Below are 19,231 nucleotides of genomic sequence, written 5' to 3' on the forward strand. Positions count from 1 at the left end.
AAACACCGCAATATGGCAACCACTGCCCAAATGACCCACTGCCAAATGACCAAATAAATAAAATATAATTAAAAAAAAAAAAAGGCAAATGCAGTTAGGAGTTCTAAAACATAGAGCATGCCAGATATATTTAAAAACCAAATTACATAAATCAAGAAGGAACGCAATTTTCAAGTAAATCGACTATCAGATAACTGACCTTTAGTTACGTACAGGCTCCATTTATGTTCTAAATCGACGATTATGGTAAGTTTCGGATCTACTGGCAATCAAGTGATACTCCTGTTGATTGAATACAAATCTATACTCATACTTTCATTTATTCAGGTACATACATAAGTGTTAAAGTAAACACGAGATCCTGGTGTTTATATACATGTATATATACTAACCAGAACAAGGACGAATCCTTCTGTATTTCGGCATACTTATTTCCCAAATCAACAGTTTCTACTGCACTACGAGTGGCGGGTTTTACAATTAAGAATATCTAACATCTTCAGTGGTTTTTCGGGACACTTTAATTATATGCCCGAAACTCTATCTTTCGTATTTTTAAAATTTTGTTTGCGTTGGGGAGACTATCGGACCGCAGAGAAGGGACCTAAAAGCTCAGCTAATTTTCTAATTTCGCTATGTAATGTGCTTGGTTTGCTTGGAGTGGCGATGGGGTTTTCGCTGGACTCGGAAAAGCCAAGGATGCCAGAAATGCCAAGGATGTGCTTGTTGCTATTATTGTTTTCGGTTCGCTCGCTCACCCCTTTTCAAATTCTTACAGAGCGCATTAAAAATAATTATGCTTATGCTGCTGGAAAATCTGCTGACCTCCATACAAGTGCTCACATGGCCAAACGGATGGCCCAACCGCCCAAACGCCCCCCCGCTCCGACCCACATCCGTTTAAAATGTTTAAATATACACATGTGCATGGGGGTACACAAGAATATGGGGAAATGACCGCAGAGAGAAAGTGCCAGTGGGAGGGAAGTGGAGGAAAGCTGCAAAAATATTTTAACAACATTCTTAAGCTCAACCGAAACGAAAAGTTATGAAAATTTTTATGAAAATACATCTAAGGCCGTCGGGGGTCAGAGGTCAGCAAGTGGGAGGTCAGCGATGCCACAGCCCATTTTCTCGCCACACTGACTTGGAGCCACATTTTAATTGAAATAACTTTGAAAATGTTGCCCACATCCGAGCAAGAAATAAATAAGAATAGCCAAGCAAAATAAGCCAAATAAACTCGTTAAAATTAACTTAACTTATCAGTATCCAAATCTTATAGATATGATAAGATCATTAGATTCCACCAATGATAAATAAGTTCGAATTGAAACAAGAAAGTTATGCCGCGAAAAAGAATAGGCTATTCGACTAGTTAATACCTTCGAAATTAACTGGTAAAGGGAACATTTTTGCTGCTTATTAAATTTGAAACGTGATTTTTACAGACAAGCGAGGAATCCTTGAAGATTACGAACATTTACTTTCCACATTCACTGCTGAATACGTTGCATAACGTATTATGATCAAAAGACCACGGCAGCTTTTCATTTTCATGGTGCGCTTCGTCACTAATAAAAGGGGTTATATTATTTATAGTATTTTTGGTATATTTATATGTAAACATATATTTATATATAAACATATATTTATATATAAACATATATTTATATATAAACATATATTTATATATATTTATTTATTTATATTTATGTATATTATCAAAAAACTCGTTTATTCCGAAATAGAACGCTTCATGAGCTAGTCTATTTTATTATTTTTATTATATTTATTTTCCATTAATTAGATAGCCATTTTCCGATTTATGATACACTAGTAGCATAAAGACTTGTATGCAACCTGCAATAGAAAGACTACTTTTTGGAAAGATTCAAGCAGATAGCTTTAAAACTGAGGAACTAGTTTGCGTATAAGCAGAAGGCTGTGTTGACTCAGCTGATCAAGAATGTACACTTTATATGGCGCTGTGCTTACTGCTATTTTACTAATAAAAAATTGTTTGTACACAAAAAATTGTATATTTATTGACACATTACGTTCAACTTGAGTTGCACTCTCCGAATGTTGAATTGCTGGAATTGCAGAACAGGGACAGTGGATACTAATCGAAGGCAGTTGGGGAATCTATAACTTGATTTTTCCTTGAAGGAAAAAGGGTTGGGGATTCTTAAAACATTTAATAGCAATTTTAAAGGTGTACACAATTAAAATATTTTATCGAAATTTAATACGTGGCGCATGTTGCGGCTACAGACTACGCAAAGTTGAGTTTAATGGCGAAGTCGACGTCCATCTTGACGCCCGGCTTGCGCACGACGACGGTGTGATCATGCTGGAGCACCTCCAACTGCTGGCTAACGCCATTCACCGTGATTGTGGCGCTGCTGGGCTCCTTCTCAAGTCCAGCGATCACAATTCGCTCGATCCAAGCCAGGGACTTGTACTTGGGCTTGCCAACGAAGCTATTGACCAGTTGGTCGTTGGCGAACTCGTAGTTCACGTGGATGCGCTGCCCCTGGCGGTACGCGTAGGACTTCTCATCGTCCAGGTAGAGGGAACCGGATGCCTTGCCCTGTCGGTCTAAGCAGATAATGAGTGTGTAAGGATCGTGCAGCATCAAGGTTGAAGCGCGACGCTGTCGCTCCTTCTTCGGAACAATACTGCCACCACGCTGCCAAACGGGGATCTGTAAGCAGAGTAAAAAGCGAAAAACATAATTCACGCGACTTTTCGAAAACAGAATAACAGCTCCCACCTTAAGATCGTCTACGGGAACCGACACATAGCCGGATCGTTCCTGGCGCTGATAAGTATCCACATCGTACCACCAGTCGCCGTTCTTTTTGTCATCAATTGCTGGGAAGTACACGTCCACCTTGCTAACGCCCTGCTGCATGACGGGTCTTACAAGCAGGCGATCTTGCACCAGCAGCTGGCTGTCAACGCCGAAGGCCTCCTTATCCAATGGGTAGTGGGCTAATAATGGGCGAATTACTGGCTCTCCAGTCAGCTCCAGCTCGTAGAATGCGGTGTACCACAGGGGCAGATATGAATAACGCTTGAGCACAGCACTTTGGATCACCTGGCGAGTGCGTTCTGGGAAGAGCCATGGCTCCCGGCGCTTAGTGTCGATGTGCGCATGAGCCCGGAAAAAGGGCAGGAAGATACCGGTTTGGTACCAGCGCCCTAGCAGCTCGGTATCTGGATTTCCAAAGAAGCCACCTACATCGGCACCGCAGAAGGAGAAGCCGGCCACCGCCTCTGTGAGACACATCTTGACTGAGTGCTGTAGATGCGACCAGTCCGCAAAGTTGTCACCCGTCCAAATGGCAGCATAGCGCTGGGAGCCAGCAAAGTGGGCCCGTGTGAGGATAAAGGGCCGCTGGTTGGGATCGCGCTGCTGCAGACCCGCGAAGGTGCCCATCAAGTGCATGTGACCGTACAAATTGTGCACGTCGCGGTGCTCCCAGTTGCCATAGTGGATCAAGTCCTTGGGCGCCGTGATCTCAGGGCCGTTGAATACCGACGGCTCGTTCATGTCGTTCCACAACATCACATCTGCGGTGACCGTTTGGAACTTGTCTAAAGCGTACTGGCTGGCGTAGTACTCTCTGACCACGGGATTGAAGAAATCCGGATAACTAGCCGATCCCGGCCAGCACCAACCCTCGTAGTCATTGCCCTCGTGCGTTTTTACATAGAAGCCACGATCCGTACAGTCCCGATGGAAGAAGTAGTTGTTATCCCGCTTGATGTGCGGGTCGATTATCACCACCAAGTGGCGACCCAGCTCTGTAAGGTTCTTGATCATCGACAGCGGCTGCGGGAACTTGAACTTGTCCCAGGTGAAGTAGCGCTTGCCATCTGTATACTCTATGTCCAACCACATGGTGTCCATGGGTATGTTGTGCTCGTCGAATTTCGCTGACACGGAGGTCACATCCCTCTCGTCGTTGTAGTTCCAGCGGCTCTGGTGGTAGGCAAGAGAAAATAACTGAGGCAGCTCGTGCGTTCCAGTCAGAGCAGCGTACTGCTTAAAAGTGTCTATGGGCTTGGGACCCAGCATGATGAAGGCGTCCACGATGCCTGACTCCGACATGAAGTGGGCAGCCGGAGGAGGGGACTTCCGCGAGCCGGATACAAAATTTACCAGCGAAGATACAACATTGGTCTCCGAGGTTTGAATGTCCACCCAGGTTTCGGCAGCATTCTGCCAGTAAACGCCTGCAGTGCGTTGCGGTCTGAAAGATATTGAAACTCATTGTACAATCATTGGGTTTCCAAAGAGATATATGTATATAGGGTGTATAGCGTATATGGACAATCAGCAGGCTATAAGCCAGATTTTAAGCTATTAAGTATAAAGTCTTCCTATAAAAGCAGGAAGAACCCAAAGGTAACTCACCCATGGCCATAGATCACCGGCACTGAGCCATACAGGGCCATCTTGCTGTCCACAATGTATTCGAACACATCCAGGTTGTACAGGCGATACGGATCCGTGCCCGAGGTAGACTTTAGTATGAAGCTGTCTGCGTGCTCTGGAATACCGAATAGAACCTCGGCTGCGGGGAACGAGAAGTCCAAAGCCACAGCCTCTGGACCGTAGGGCTTGGAGTCGTGGTGTGACTTAAAGTTTTCCTCCCATGCACCAGGATCATCGATGGTATCTGCTGCTTTGGGAGTTTCCACAGCGGCATCCTGCTCCTGCTGGTTCTCGTATTCCGCCGGCTGGGGAGTCTGTTCCTGGGCCTTTTGCCGCAGATGCTCGAAGTACAACCAGTTCTTGGCATTCACCGAGACCACCAGCACGTCGTTCTCAAAGAAATCGATGCGGAACGGGTCTCCGTGGATCACAGCCTTGTTTTTCTCCGATGTGATAACGATCTCTCCATCTGTTTCCCGCTGGACACGAATGCGTCCGGCCTTGGTTGGGCCCTTTAGGGCGTGCTCGACTCGATATCGTGGTCGGAGTGGCTGCTTCTCATCGATCTGCAGGCGGAATGTGCTGCCCTCCAGAGCCTCTAGCTTAAAGGCGAACTGGTGATGATTCTCCTTGTTTACGAGATCAGCGGTCAACGAATCCGCATAGGTGTTCAAGGTGCCGGGAATTAAAGCGTACTTGCTGCCTGATCCCTGAATCTTCCGGGAGCGTCTGAAAACCATAATTTATATCACCATCGAATAATTTTGCTCCTATGAACAGATATAAGAGTTGCTTTTAATGTTGTTTACCCCCGAAATACCTAAAAACATTATAAAACTACAAAAAAAACACTTCCTCTTTAAGTGGACATTACAAATTTTAAACTGTATTTTATGGACTAAAATAGCAAGATTTGGAAGCTAGGTGGTTCTGGGATTTTATCGGTTTTCATTAATGTTTTGAAAATAGATGAAAATGCTTTCAAAAAAAACCCAGGAAATAGGAGATGCCATGAAATAGTTCTAAAGAAAAGAAGCACTGATATATGGCTTTTAGAGTGAGGAATAACTCTCTATAGAATGAAGTGCTGATCCCCAGTATTAAGAATGTATAATGCAAAGTAATGGCCAAACCCGTAACCAGTAACCCGTAACCCGTACCTACGCAGTTCAAGTAGTTACCCATCATGGACGCAGCCAAACTCACCGGCAAAAACTGCTCTGCTCGCAGGTCTTGAAGTTCCCGGGATCCACTCCGTCGGCCAGGACGAAAAGAGCCCAGATGATGGCCACGGTGGCCAGAGCGAATCGCATGGCGGATTGTCCTGGATTTCAACCTGAAGAGCTGAAAAAATATATTATTATTACAAACTGCTAGTGCTGTGCTGACTCGACCGATTTACAAATTAGGTATTTACTATTATTACTATTACTTTTTTTGCTCTCTACGAGGCGGCCTACTACAGTAGTAATGGTAACGGTAACTGTAAAGTACAGGGTAATCGATCCTGTGGCTTCGCTTTTACATTACTCACACACACACAAATGAAAGGCTTACAATCGCGCGCGTGTGTGTGTGTGGGGGGCACCACAGCTGCAAACTTAATGTACACGTCAGTCGCGGCCCAGAAAGTACGACGGAATCGTTAGGCGAAAATGGTCGGAAAATGCAGCTTGCTGCAGCGGGGCTGCGGATTACCCTCTAATTCAACCCTGGCGGGGGATATGCGCACTTGCGGTAAAGAAACATATGGTGTTGGTATGTCTGTGTTGCAGCTGATTTGCAGGGAAAAGTTTGGATTATGGTCGTAAAAATATGCCGCCGGTTATTAATGCACTTTCCGCTGACACTGCACTTTCGGGAGATTCGAGGAGCCAGTGAAACATTGGCCCGTGCATTAGTTTTCGTGGAATTGCAAACCTTTTAGTTGTAAACAGCTCGCCGTCGTTTGAATTCTGGTTAATAACTTTTATTAAAAATTTTGCAGAGGACACACGCAGTGTGACCGTCGCTCGGCTGTTTAAATATGCACTACATTCGCTGAAGTATGCACTATAATACCAAAGTTAGCAGATACACAAACCCCACTATTAGTGTTAATTTTAGGCGCCAGTTCAAAAAAATTTAGATGTTCAGAGTTTTTTCTTGGGCGGTGAAGCTATTTTAACAGGTACATACATATGAACAATATGTACAAATGTAAATAATATTTAACACAAAGAACTGATGATTAAAGTTCTAGGAATGGAAGCTTCGAGCTTAACAACTCCGATAATCAATTGAGGAAGTTGAAAACTCGAGAAGCACACTGAATAGGGAATTTCTACCGTTCTACGGTACCATTTTCATCCTTTCTTTCGCAATTTGTGCCAACATACATAAGTTACAATTAATACCTTTTGCTTAAGTTACAGGTTGAGTTCGAATGATAGAAAAATGACAATTTATCACATTGTTCGAATGAAATCAGCGAGCTACTCGGCTACCTGATACCGATTACTCTGCTAAGTGGAGTGCGAGTGTAGTGAGATGAAGGTATGAAAGTGCCAAACAAATCCTAAACGTTATATGTACATATATTTATATGAAATCTATAAGCGAATAAACGAGCATTTAATCCATGAAACGAGCAACAGCCACGTACACATATGATTTATTTGAATGCTTGCTCCTAAAATTTCCAAATCGGTTGTACTTATTGTACTTTTCGACAGTATATCATATTTGCCATTAAAAAAAAAGAGACATCAGTTTGCTACTAGAAGTGGACACACAAAAGCCAACTTAATGAGGACAGACTACGACGTGGGTGGCGGAAAAGCGAGTGGGAGTGCGGAGTCCAGAGACCAGAGACCAGAGACCAGAGTCCAGAGACCAGAGACCAGAGCCCGTCGTCCTGTTCCGGTCCTGTTCAGTACTTGATCAGATTGCTGACCGGGAAGGAGCGCCGGAGGCTCATGCACTTCTCTCGGTCTATGAACAGGGCATTGACCTTGTTCCGCAGATCCACTTCCAGAGTGCAGCGCGTCTTGAGGAGACCCTGGTGGGTGGCCTCCGACTCCATCAGCTTGTGGTGCAGCGTCTCCACGGCGCCCTGGATGTCCTGCACCTCCTGAACGAGGCGGTTCTGGGCGTAGTCCTTGCACAGCTCGACGCCCTCCCGATGGGAGCGGGCCTCCAGACGCGTCTGGGCCACCTTCAGCGGCCCGGACTTGTCCTGGACGGCCTTCTGCAGCAGGAAGAGGTGCTTCTCCATGTCGAACAGCTCCTGTTGGACCTTCTGCAGGTGCAGCTGCACCCGGTTCTTCGCCTCGGCCATCTCCTGGGAGCGGCGATCGAAGGCGTTGTTCGTGTTGCTCCAGAAGTCCCACACGGTGGTGGCCACCGCGTTGACCACGCTCTGGGCATCGCTCCGCAGCTGGGAGAGCTTAGCCCGCTCCGCCTGGGAACTGTGGATGCAAGGGATTGCCAATTAGCATTATGTTTTCTATCTGCTGAGTAAATGGAAATATGTACATGGAGGAAGCCTTCACACTACTATAAATTATTTTACACTGCTAGGGGGAACTATTTTCTTGTGCTGAATAGAGGGTACTTGATAGGCGAGACACATGACTAAGGGGAGAGATCCCATCTCGTTACGAAACTCACCGGCGGACGTGCTCGCTGCTGGCCTGGGCCCAGGACTCCTGGGTGCTGACCGACGGATCGAACTTCTCGATGCCGCCGTAGTAGGTGATGCCGCGACTGTGGTTGTTCAGCTGGTGGCACATGGAGTCGATGCCGAGCGAGGACTCCTTGTGGGACACGTCGTCCTCAAGAAGATGTTGGGCGCCGCGGCAGTCGAGGGCCTGCTTCGAGATCTTCTCATGCAGTCCGCCCAGTCGGTCACGGGAGTTCCTCAGGTTGTTGATCTCCACGAGGAGGGCCTTCTCCACGATGTCATGCACCTTCTCCGTGCCCTGGCGCGACTCCCGGTGGAAGAGGCACTCCTGGGCGATGTGCAACGGTATCTCCAGGTCGAGGAGCGCCTTGCCGCACTGCCGCTGCAGCTCATTGATGTCCGACATCTCGGCGATCAGCTTCTCCAGCTCCGCGTTCAGCTCGTTGCGCCAGAAGGTCAGGTCGGTGATGCGCTCGCCTAGCCTTCGGCCGGCGTCCCTTTGGCCCGAGGTGGCCTTCTCGTCCGCCTCTCGCATCAGACGCACTGCGTCACTCCGCATGCGCTCCGAGAGGTTGCTGAAATCAAATAAATCAATAAACCAATAATAAGGCGGTGGCGGCCACTTACCGATTCATGTTGGACTCGGAATACTTGGTCATGTTGTTGTTGTACCACTCGTTGCTGGTGTACCTCGTGTAGAGGGCAGCCCGGGCGGCGTGCTGCGGATTGCGATCGAATCCGGTGACCAGGTTCGGGAATATCATGCCGTCCGTCTTCATGCCCTTGGGCAGGAAGCACTGCTTGGTCAGCTGGTTGGTCACCGGCTGCTCGGGCAGGTGCTTCACCTGGATGAGCTCATAGGCCATCGCCGGGCGCCACGGGTGCTTCGTGGGCGTCTCGTAGGCGGCGCCAACTCTCGGCGGGATCGAGGGTCCCATGACGGGCTCCATGCAGGGCGGAGCGCCCGCCTGGCTCCATGGCTGCAATTGGGAATACATGACCGTGGTTTGTGGTATGCCCGATCCACCGGCTCCGCCACCAGCACCATTGTGACTCATCGTGGTCAGAGGTTTTGGTTTCGGTTTCGGGTTTGAATCAAATCGTTAGGATATTAGAGTACTAGTAATTTGTGCCACTTGGAATTTGGACTGGGTGCTCGGATTAAACGAATGATTTCAGAAAGCACAGAGCACAGATACGTTCCCTTTGGAGGAGAGAAAAAACTGAGCCAATCCCTGGTTGGGACCAGGTGACAGGGCGCCGCGTTCAGAAAGGGCCTACTCCGATTGCTCATGGAGCAATGGAAGTAGATCGGATCGATTTGACAACAGATAAGTAGGAAGTGGTCCGCAGCAACTTCAAATCCCTTTCCAAACTTAATCGCAACAGAAATGAAACTTATTTGGTGATATTAAATTATGATGCATGGTGTGCCATGACTCTAGCTCAAGCGGTGTATACATATATGGAATATAAAGAGATAGGATGATTTGGGTGATGCGATATAGTCCTTCACACAAGAAGCAGACATCTAGAGGTGCTTGCTAGGTGCCCATCTACTTCACGACATTCCAAAGTTCCATCTTTGAAAAGCAGCTACATCTTGGCTAGGTGCTTCGCTACTTTTCCGTGCTACTGTGCTAGATGGAAGCCAAGATACGAAGCTAGGTGCAATGCTAGATGGTATGGGTTAGTGGTATGGCTTAATGGTACATAGGATTCCATGAGGTTGCGGTGGTCCTTGCGCTCGTTGTACTCGTTCATGTCAGCGGTGGGCCACTTGTCCAGCAGGTTGTCCTTCACTAGGCGGTGGTCGAAGATGCGGTTCTCGAGGTATGAGTGCTTGTGGAACTTGAGCACCTCCTGCCCCTTGAGCGGTGCCATGGTGCCGGCGAATTGGGTGTCCCACTCGGGATTCGGAGCACTCACTATCGGTACGCTGGATCGCAACAGTAGGTTCTTGAGCGTTTCGGGCGCCTTTTGCTGCGGATTCGGGTAGCGCTGGCTCAGAAAGTGATCCTCGTTGGCCCAGCAGAGCATTGGTCGACGGACTCGGTGTATGTATGTATTACCCGCTTCCTCGCTTCCTCCTCGGAGATCTGTTTACTACGGGTCTGCTCGGTCCTGCGGCTGTGGATAGAATGGTCCTGAGCACCAGCCCTTGGAGGGTTCTTCTCTGGGTTCTCTGGGGAGCTTATCGATTAAACTCGGTAGCCTGGCAGCGGAATCGCCTGGCAATGCTTCCCTCCAACGGGTTGTGGAATCGATGGCAATGACACGGGTTATTGACCCACTTGCCAATGGGAGTCAAACTGGGTCGCAGAGCCCCGGTAAGTTATTCATCGAATTATTGACCTTGCCTAGTGCGGAATTCATTAGGCTGCTGGCCTTTACTTGATTAGCTGAAAGCTGGAAGGCCAAGGCGCATTCCTAGGTAAACAGAAGAATTCTGAATTTATTGGTATTGAATGACTTATTCCAGATATTCTTAGTGGGACGTCTTTGTAAAGTCAGAAATCCCTTTTTTTCAATGCCTGATTACCAATTAATAAATGTGTTTCTTTTTATCGACTAAACAACAGATAGTTCTGCGAATATGTGCCATTAAAGAATAATATTAAAGCAATTACATATGTATGCATTTCTTAAAAAGGTCTAGTTAAATATTTATAAATTTAAATTTGCACAAACAAATTTCTATTAATTTCATTAGGTGTTTGTTTGCCTTTAATGTTTGCAAATTGTCCTGCTATTGAGAGTAACTTTTATTAGTGACAACAGATCAAAGCTCAAATTAAATTTCTGTACATCAGTTTAATGCACTAACAGTTAAGCTTAAAGCCGTAGATTTATTTAAACAATCAACTACATGTACGTTATGTATACAACTATTGCTTTCACTAGAGAATTACCAACGTAAACAGGGAAACTAAAATGACTCCCCCTATTGGGGACCGCCGCCACCGGGCTCCTGCTGCTTGAGCGTCTTGAGGTTCTTTTCGAACCGCTCGAACTCGCTGTCGACCATCCTGTCCGCCTCGTCAAAGACCTGCTCAACGGACTCCACCTCTGGGATGTAGAACTGCAGCATGTTCTGGACGCCGTTCTTTAGCGTCACAATGGAGCTGGGACAGGAGGAGCAGGAGCCCTGCATCTTTAGCTTGACGACGCCGGCCTCGTAGCCCATGAAGACGATGTCGCCGCCGTCCTCCTGGACTGTGGGCCGGATGCGCGTGTCGAGTAGCTCCTTGATCATCATCACCGTTTCGTCGTCGTCCTCGAGGATCTCTGTGTCCGCATTGGGCTGCGCATCGTGGAGGACGGGCAGGCCGCTGGCAAAGAAGTCCATTATAACGGCAAACACCTCTGGCTTGATCAGGCTCCACTCGGCGCCCTCCTGCTTCGAGATGGTGACGAAGTCGGCGCCGAAGAACACGCCCTTAACGCCTTCCACGCGAAACAGCAATTTGGCTGCAAATTAATTAGAGCACAGTTTAGTATTATCCAGAGATAAATGCAAATAAAGCTAAAACTTCTTCTGTGACTACATGATATCAAATAAAGTCGGTTGTCCTTTTTTTTTTGGCATTTTTATTCTTGTGACTCTAACCAAAATGTAAATGTTGCAAATAATTGAAGTGGAAAATGCTTGATCTTCAAGAATATCGAACCATTCAGAATCTGGAGAGCTCCTACTTTCTGTGTCGGCTCCGCGCATTAATTAGATAGAGACGGAACACCTTGGGAAGACTTCAAAGAGTGGGTTCACAAAAGCCCAAGTATTATAGTAACGAAATGGTTTCTTATCAAGCTAACAGAAAAGTGCGAAATAACTATTGCAAATATTGAAAAGTATTTCCAAAGTATGCATCTAACGCTTAAAAATAGGGTAAACAGTTGTACTTCAAAGTGCTGTTTGACCTTCAAATCGGGAAAGGTAATTGTGGTATTCCAGTAATGAATTCTACATTATGCATTATAAGTTCTAATGGATGGATTATCGTCACAAAATATCGTCAGTGAAAGCATGTTATTATCAATTAGAATTAATAAACAGCGAGGAACTTAATAAGTAAAACATAATATAGGCATAGTTGACTTAAGTGTAATTTTTTGTCACAGAAAATGTAGTTATTTTCTATAACTTACATTTTATGTTAATATATTGATCAGCATCCCACAAAATTATGTTGGTTTCATTATTTGGTATCCCTCGGTTAATCTTAGATAATTACTATTATAACAACATTTTAAATATTCCACACGAAAAATAACTGGCGTACCTAACCAAAACTATTTCAATGGCAAGTTAATACAAATTAGTGACTTAGTTACTTAAATGTAAGCCCTTGTGATTAAAGCCTTGTGATTAAGGCCTAAAAGAGCGCCACTTCTCCTTTGTAGATATTGCGCTTTCTTACAACATAACATATCTACGTATATATGGCAACATAATTGCCACACAATATATATTCTAACACAGGCAAGAAAGTGGACAAGAAAGTCATCCCATTGCGACGTGGAGGCAACTGCAATGAGCTGGTAACAAGTCAACTGCCTATTTTGGATGCAACCAGGACACCTTTTTCGCGGATGGACTTTCGGAAGAATTGATCTTTGCGGCCAACCGAGAACCGATAACTGGGTATACCCAGGGAGGAACTCGTGGATCCACACTCACCCAAAGGACTGCTGTGTGCGGTGGTTCCGTTGGGAAAGTCGTACGTGTTTCCCTTTCCCAGGACGTCCACGCCGGGCAGAAACTTCAAGCTGTCCGGATTCGGAGTGTCCTGCGTCTGGATGAACATGCTCCTCCTGCCCGCCACCGGCATGCGCATCTGCAGGAGGCTGCGTCCGCGAGCCTGTCCATATACCTCTTCCTGGCGAGCCGGCTCGAGATGGTTACGCGTGGAGGCGATGCCCGTAAAACTTCGCACCCTGGACAACAGCAGCAAAGGGTTACTCCGATGGCCACCGGGTGATCGTCGACTACTTACAGTTGCCGTGACCCCAGGCGCGTGTTTCGCAGCGTATTTAGGGCCGCTTGGGACAGAAATTTCGACATTTCCTTCGCTTTTGCGTTTGATAATGAAAACTAACGAAAAATCAGCTGGCACTGACGGACTGGCAACGCTGGTGCTGAAATACAGTTTGTGGTGGAGAAACGGAATACCTTACTAGCACGGACTCAAACCCTGCCTCCGCACACTGAGAAAATTTTGTTTTGTATTGTTATATAATGTGAAACCACTTCGTGGATAACACCCAGGGAAATGCAGCAGGGCAATTATTAACTGTATGTCGTTTTATTAACATTTTTCATTTAAAGCTTTCAAAACTCATAATAAAAGAAAACATTGCAAAAATATTCCCAAATATGATTACAAGAAATCAAAATGTATTCTACATTTTTATATTCAATACTTTTATTGACGTAATTAAAATAATTATATTTCTTAATCTAGTCAACGTAAAAAAAAATTAATTATCTGGGAAGCATAATTAGTATTTGATATCCAATCTGCCACCAAAAAGTGTTCCAATTCTGCAGTGGGTCACAAATGTTCAACATTTACAAAGAATCCTGCGTTATTTGGATAATTTTAGTTCTTCTTTCATAGACTCTTACAGTTTTAGTTTACCACTGGTTGAAAAAGGCTGTGACCCACTGCATATACTTAAGCTAATGCCTAAGGAATTCGCAAGTAAGATCTGACCCAAATGCAAACTAAAATGGAAAATACCTATTGTTTAATATGCCTCTTCATCTTCACAGAGAAGGAATTCTTAACAAAGTTGCGCATTTGACGTCAGGGTCACAATCTTCGGATTGCTGGCCGTTAAGAGAGGCATTCGTGTGTGTGTGTGTACTACAGTTGGTGTCTTAAGCTGTGTCGCTGTAGGTGAAGTTGGTGCCGAACAGAGAGTTGCACACTTCCACGGCCACGTTGCGACGGGCGATCTTCTTGGATCTTCCGTTGGCTTGGAACTCCTGGTTGTCCACCGTGATTCCCAGATGCTGCATGACGTTGGGCTTGTCGCCAGATGACCCGTAGTCCACGTAGTTGAGTCCCGGACGCATCTGCAGAGTAATTGAGTAATTGATCAGTAACTGTGTGTATGGTGAGGTGGGCAGGCCTACAATGCAGAGAATGGTGGCCGGGTGCATGGTCTCCCAGCCAGAGGGCAGCTCGGTGCGCACTGGCGGCTTCTTTGGCTCCTTCGGCAATGCGGGAACTGGAGTTCCGGCATCTCCTCCGGCCTGTTGAGCAGCATTGGCCGAAGGATGCATTTCGGGCACGACATAGCCCTCACGCTCCCACTCTGCGAACAGCTTGTAGATTGCAAACGAGGCCAGATTCAACATGGGCAGATCATCCTCCGGTGCATCGGCCTCATCCTCGTTTGTATCCCCGTCGACTTCACTGTGCTGAACACGGGGCGGCTTGGGGGTCATCTTTGCAATTATAAAGTCTCGCCAAGCCTTCTCGCAGGCCGCGTTCTTGGCTGTCATCTTTGAGAGACCCTTTCCCTCGTACTGATTGGTGTTCACAGTGACAACGGCAGTGAACCCGCCGTCGGGATTGCTGTCGATGGTGAAATCGCTGATGGTCACGCCCTTCACCTCGTTAAGGGCCATCAAAGCGTTCTTGGGCAGCATGGACTTGCGCAGTTGGCGGTTCTGTCGCAGCTTCTTATCCCGAGTGCGTTCTATGATCGAGTAAATAAAGAATAATTATGATATAGAGAACATGTTTTTGTAGGCATGCCAATCAAATTGCTATCTAAAGGAAGTATTGTTTTGAGTACTATTATTAGTATTTTCTGTCTTGCCTACAAAAATGTTAACACGGTTCGCTTCCATCCATTACCTCATTAACTGTCTAGTAATTCGTGTGTGTGTGAAAAACTGGGAAATCTGAGCGACCAAAAGTTTCCACGCTTACCAGACGACTTCTTGCGCTTTTGGAAGATTTTTTTAAATGGGATCTTGCCCCCGGTGCCGCTGGCATTGAGATCCTCTACGATGTCGATGGGCTCTCCCTCGTCTACAGACATCGGCTCCTCCTTGACGATGATTGGCAAGGGCAGCTTGTGGACGATGGCGTCCGCATCCGGATTCCTCTGCTGGGCGGCCGGGGTCCCCACTTGAACGGGGACAGGAGCCGGTGGCGACTGAACAGCCACTAATGGGGCCTGTGGCGGCTGAACAGCCACCGGGGCAGCCGGTGCCTGAAATTCAGCCACCGGAAGAGCCTGCTGCTCCTGGACATTGACGATCTGCAACGGCTGTTGGATCAAAGGCTTGGCGGTGGCATTGGGATTCTGCGTTTGCAAAAGAGTTTCATTAGCTTATTAGTTGGCGATGGCAACGGGTTTCGCCAGGTTCCCCCGGACAAAATCACTTGCAGCGGGCTAGTCCAGTGGGTCAACAAAAAAGAGACTCGCTGGCCAACGGAAACCATCAAGTCGTCAAGTTACCCGGAAGCGTTAGGCTGGTCGGCTGGTCTACTAAAAACCATAGTTCAGGAACTAGCCATGGCCATTCCTGCGACCCAAGTGCCCCGAAACGAAGCTCTGCACCAACGGAGCCACGTGCCCAGCGACTGTGGATCTCCGGTCATCGCATCCAGCCAAGGACTCTGGAACCTGGTAGTCTATGCTAATTGCTATGCTAATTGAAACCACGTGCGTGCATAGGTCAAATAATTCAAAGGGCAACTCCTGTTGCTAAAGCCATTCGCTTAACTGTAAGCAATTGACAAATAGTTTAAGTCATTGTGACCTAGTTTATTTACAAATGCATTCTAATGCAGCGACGTATATCCTGCGATTTTATACCCTATATGTCGGAAATTTTGGGGCGTCAAGCACATAATTTTAATTTTTTCGCCGACTTCTCCAATTTGCATCTAAGCATCACGGCCGTTACATTGTTAAGCAAGAACTGAGTAAAAACAGTTCTTACAAAATATAAAAAAAATTTTTAATATGGAACATATTGAATACGAAATATTTTTGGACTGGACATGGACATGGTATAGTTAAGAGGATCCTTCGTTCATCGGCTGAGTTTATGGTCGCCGGCTAGTTTCGGGCACTTTAGGTGGAGTGAATGGGCATTGCTATCTGACGCAAAACTAATAATTTTAGTTACAATTTCGGGTGAATGCATTTTCAGTAGCCATAAAAGTTAGCGATAACCGCAAGTCCAGCGTGAAACTATCGCAGTGCTGGCCATCTCTAGTTGTTCGAAAGCACGAGCAGAGTGGAATGACCAAATGGGTGGGATACGAGAGGGGGGGCGTGATGGGTGGGTGGGTGGTTGGGGTGCATTGTGGATCGAGAGCTGTGGATGCTGGTGGAATTCGGACAACGGTCTGCACTTTCGATTAACCCGCTTTTAGTGGCTATTGCAAATGGGTTCACAATTGGAGTGAATACACACACTTTCATTTTGTGCGCTGCAAATTATAGAAATAAAAACGGAAACTCTGTTATTTCACAAATCAAATGTGGATGAGTCAATGGTTCTTGTTTTCGTGATGCATTTTTACATGGAATACACCTCTTCGTGACGTCTTAAAAAAAAATTCGTATACACTCATACACACACGCAAAAAATTTAAAGATTCTTACGTAAATGCCGCCCGAGACAAATGGCTTGGTGTTGGCTGCGGATGGACGACGATTTCGCTTCATCTTGATTTTTTGCTTTATTTTTATTTAATTTTCCGCTGCTCACGACGCAAAACTATTCGAAAGTGAGACCGTTTCTGCACTGACGGGAAAATCAAAACAACCCCGGATCAAAATAATTTCACAAATTTAGTATTTTAAGTGATGTGTCAGACAGGAGGCAAAAATGACGCTATTGTGAAACAGATTTCACACTGAAGCCTTGTATTATAACACATGCATACATGCATAATTAACTAATATTATACTATATTTTATAAATAAATTTACTATGTTTATAATTTAGTGTTAGCCTTTACATAGCGACTTCAACAGTAACTTTAAAATTTAATTGAATATCAGCTGTTGCATTGTTTATTTGATTATTAAAGAGGAACGCCGTTTTCAGAGTTACAGTTTTGTTTTTAATTAAGACTTAAAAGTATCTATATGAAGTTAAACGCAATTTCACTGTAGCTCTAAGCAATGGCCAGTAACTTGTATTCAAATAATAAAAATTAGCAGGAGAGTACCGAATTCGATTATTATATGAAGATCACTATTATGAGGAAAGATCAATTAGAATGATTTTCGAATATCAGATATTAGAAGTCCTAAAATCATAAAACTAAAAGCCCTTTTACACCAACGCGGACTATTGATATCAAAACAAGGCGGGCAAGTTGTTCACACTCCGTTAACAAGATTTTTGACGTTTCTTCGAGTATTCTTTGATTAAAAACCAACAACAATAGGAAAGGGGGCATATGTTTAAAACAAACAAGGAACCAATGACAAAATATTTATTTGGGGGCTATATTGGCGGCTAGTGAGCGTTAGTGGCAACGTTCTGAATCAAACTTCTAGCTTTTGGAGTTTTTAAAAATATCGATCTTAAAACAAGGGACAGTGATGCTCCTTCTACTTTTTATCGAATGTAGTATACCCTTTTACATTGTGACATGTATAAAAAAGAAAGTTATATCGTCACGCCGATGCTTATATAAGTTTTTTAGTTAAAATCATGTTTTACGAGCTTGTAATCACGCATTTAAAGGTCGTCCGATTCTTAAAATGCAACCGGTAATTTTGAAATTTTAAGGAATCGTACATATGTACCATAGATAGATCGACTCGTCTCGTGATCCTGGACAAGACACAGGCAACTCAATACACGCAGACAGGCCCGGTGACAAGGGGGGCATGGGGTGACCGGGGTGTTTCCCCCCGGGCCCGAACTTCTGAGGGGGGCCCGGATTTTTGACGGAAACATAGCTTATATCATATAGGCCCGTGCCCAGCGACAGGGGAGGGGGGGGACGGTTTGTTATCCCCGGGACCAGCGACAGGGGAGGGGGGACGGGGGGGGGGGGGGGGGGTGTTATCCCCGGGCCCAGCGACAGTGTAAGGGGGTGGTGGGGGGGGGGACGAGGTGTTTCCCCCCGGGCCCGTATTCCCTGTCGCCGGGCCTGCACGCAGACACTAACTTTCAAAAATTAAAAAGCACTTACGTGAATTTCATCAGAGACAAAAAGCGCGCTGTTTGCCGCGGATGGAGAACAGGTAAGCTTCATTTTGATTTTTTCGGTTTTGTAATTAGATTTTTCGATGTTCAAGTCACCAAACTATTCACAATGGGAACGTTTCTGCACTGACGTAAAATCCCACTGACGTAAAAAACGAAACAAACTCGGATCAAAAAAAAGCTACGAACTAGAGCTAAGAATACGGACCAATTCGAATGTTTCAAAAAAATTGTATAATTTGGTTAACTGAGGTCCACCCTAATAAAAAAAAAACACACCATCTAAAACGAGGACGGATGTTGCGTCGGTAAGCCGAAGACTTATTACCCTTGCAGTCCTTAACTATTACATATACAAAACAAAATAATTCTTTAAAATTATAAATTCTTCTTCAAGGATTAGGAGAAATATAGGTTAATAGTTATCTGAAAAACGACGGACATGGCTTTATGTCTATAAGATGATGTCTTAAAATGAGCCAGAATATATTCCCAATGGGGTTGGCTTTCTTAGCGGTACAAACGTCTGACCGAAATAAATGTATACCGTCTGCGCGAATAGGGAATCGTACACAGCTAAAAAAAATAATGAGTTTGTATAGTACTTAGCTTATTAATTTCGCAACGGGAAAACTTAAAACCTCAAAATTTTAATTTTTAAATGTTAATCGCGTTTCCATTTATTTAATATTTACATATACACATTAATATTCACATATACACATCAATATTAATTTCCTTTCTGAGAGAGACATGAAAAGATTTTTAAATTTCAAGGACTTAAATACATTTTTCCAGCAGCTGCCCCACATTTTTTTTTGTGTGTATGAGAATCATTCTTTAGGTTCTCTTTTTTCATTACGCTCAGTTGCTTTTTGACGGCGGACGCGTGCGGACTCGAAACAATACTCAA

At 45.3% G+C, this 19,231-nt stretch overlaps 4 protein-coding genes across 5 annotated transcripts; all 4 read right to left on the reverse strand.

Moving 5' to 3' along the window:
* Positions 1 to 2,181: 2,181 nt before the first annotated feature.
* On the reverse strand, positions 2,182 to 6,503 carry LOC120455592 (neutral alpha-glucosidase AB). Of its 2 annotated transcripts, none has more exons than XM_039641964.1 (5): positions 6,371 to 6,503; positions 5,657 to 5,794; positions 4,430 to 5,179; positions 2,780 to 4,265; positions 2,182 to 2,710 (listed from the first exon to the last, which is right to left on the reverse strand). In XM_039641964.1, the coding sequence occupies exons 2-5, from the start codon at positions 5,761 to 5,763 to the stop codon at positions 2,279 to 2,281; spliced, it is 2,775 nt and encodes a 924-aa protein (XP_039497898.1). In that variant the 5' UTR covers positions 5,764 to 5,794; positions 6,371 to 6,503; the 3' UTR covers positions 2,182 to 2,278. The 2 variants fall into 2 exon arrangements, with proteins under 2 accessions (XP_039497898.1, XP_039497899.1); XM_039641965.2 differs by lacking the exon at positions 6,371 to 6,503 and adding an exon at positions 5,883 to 5,902.
* A 559-nt stretch (positions 6,504 to 7,062) lies between these two features.
* LOC120456805 (tektin-3) lies at positions 7,063 to 9,342 on the reverse strand. The gene is made up of 3 exons (XM_039643842.2): positions 8,742 to 9,342; positions 8,102 to 8,689; positions 7,063 to 7,899 (listed from the first exon to the last, which is right to left on the reverse strand). The coding sequence occupies exons 1-3, from the start codon at positions 9,170 to 9,172 to the stop codon at positions 7,362 to 7,364; spliced, it is 1,557 nt and encodes a 518-aa protein (XP_039499776.1). The 5' UTR covers positions 9,173 to 9,342; the 3' UTR covers positions 7,063 to 7,361.
* Positions 9,343 to 10,858: 1,516 nt separating this feature from the next.
* LOC120456732 (NFU1 iron-sulfur cluster scaffold homolog, mitochondrial) lies at positions 10,859 to 13,271 on the reverse strand. Its single transcript, XM_039643719.1, has 3 exons — positions 13,112 to 13,271; positions 12,796 to 13,052; positions 10,859 to 11,585 (listed from the first exon to the last, which is right to left on the reverse strand). The coding sequence occupies exons 1-3, from the start codon at positions 13,177 to 13,179 to the stop codon at positions 11,059 to 11,061; spliced, it is 852 nt and encodes a 283-aa protein (XP_039499653.1). The 5' UTR covers positions 13,180 to 13,271; the 3' UTR covers positions 10,859 to 11,058.
* Positions 13,272 to 13,843: 572 nt separating this feature from the next.
* On the reverse strand, positions 13,844 to 16,908 carry LOC120455780 (double-stranded RNA-specific editase 1). The gene is made up of 4 exons (XM_039642237.1): positions 16,755 to 16,908; positions 15,062 to 15,440; positions 14,257 to 14,825; positions 13,844 to 14,196 (listed from the first exon to the last, which is right to left on the reverse strand). The coding sequence occupies exons 1-4, from the start codon at positions 16,815 to 16,817 to the stop codon at positions 13,999 to 14,001; spliced, it is 1,209 nt and encodes a 402-aa protein (XP_039498171.1). The 5' UTR covers positions 16,818 to 16,908; the 3' UTR covers positions 13,844 to 13,998.
* Positions 16,909 to 19,231: the final 2,323 nt, after the last annotated feature.

The sequence above is a fragment of the Drosophila santomea genome, chromosome X, assembly GCF_016746245.2.
Source record: "Drosophila santomea strain STO CAGO 1482 chromosome X, Prin_Dsan_1.1, whole genome shotgun sequence".
NCBI lineage: Eukaryota > Metazoa > Arthropoda > Insecta > Diptera > Drosophilidae > Drosophila > Drosophila santomea.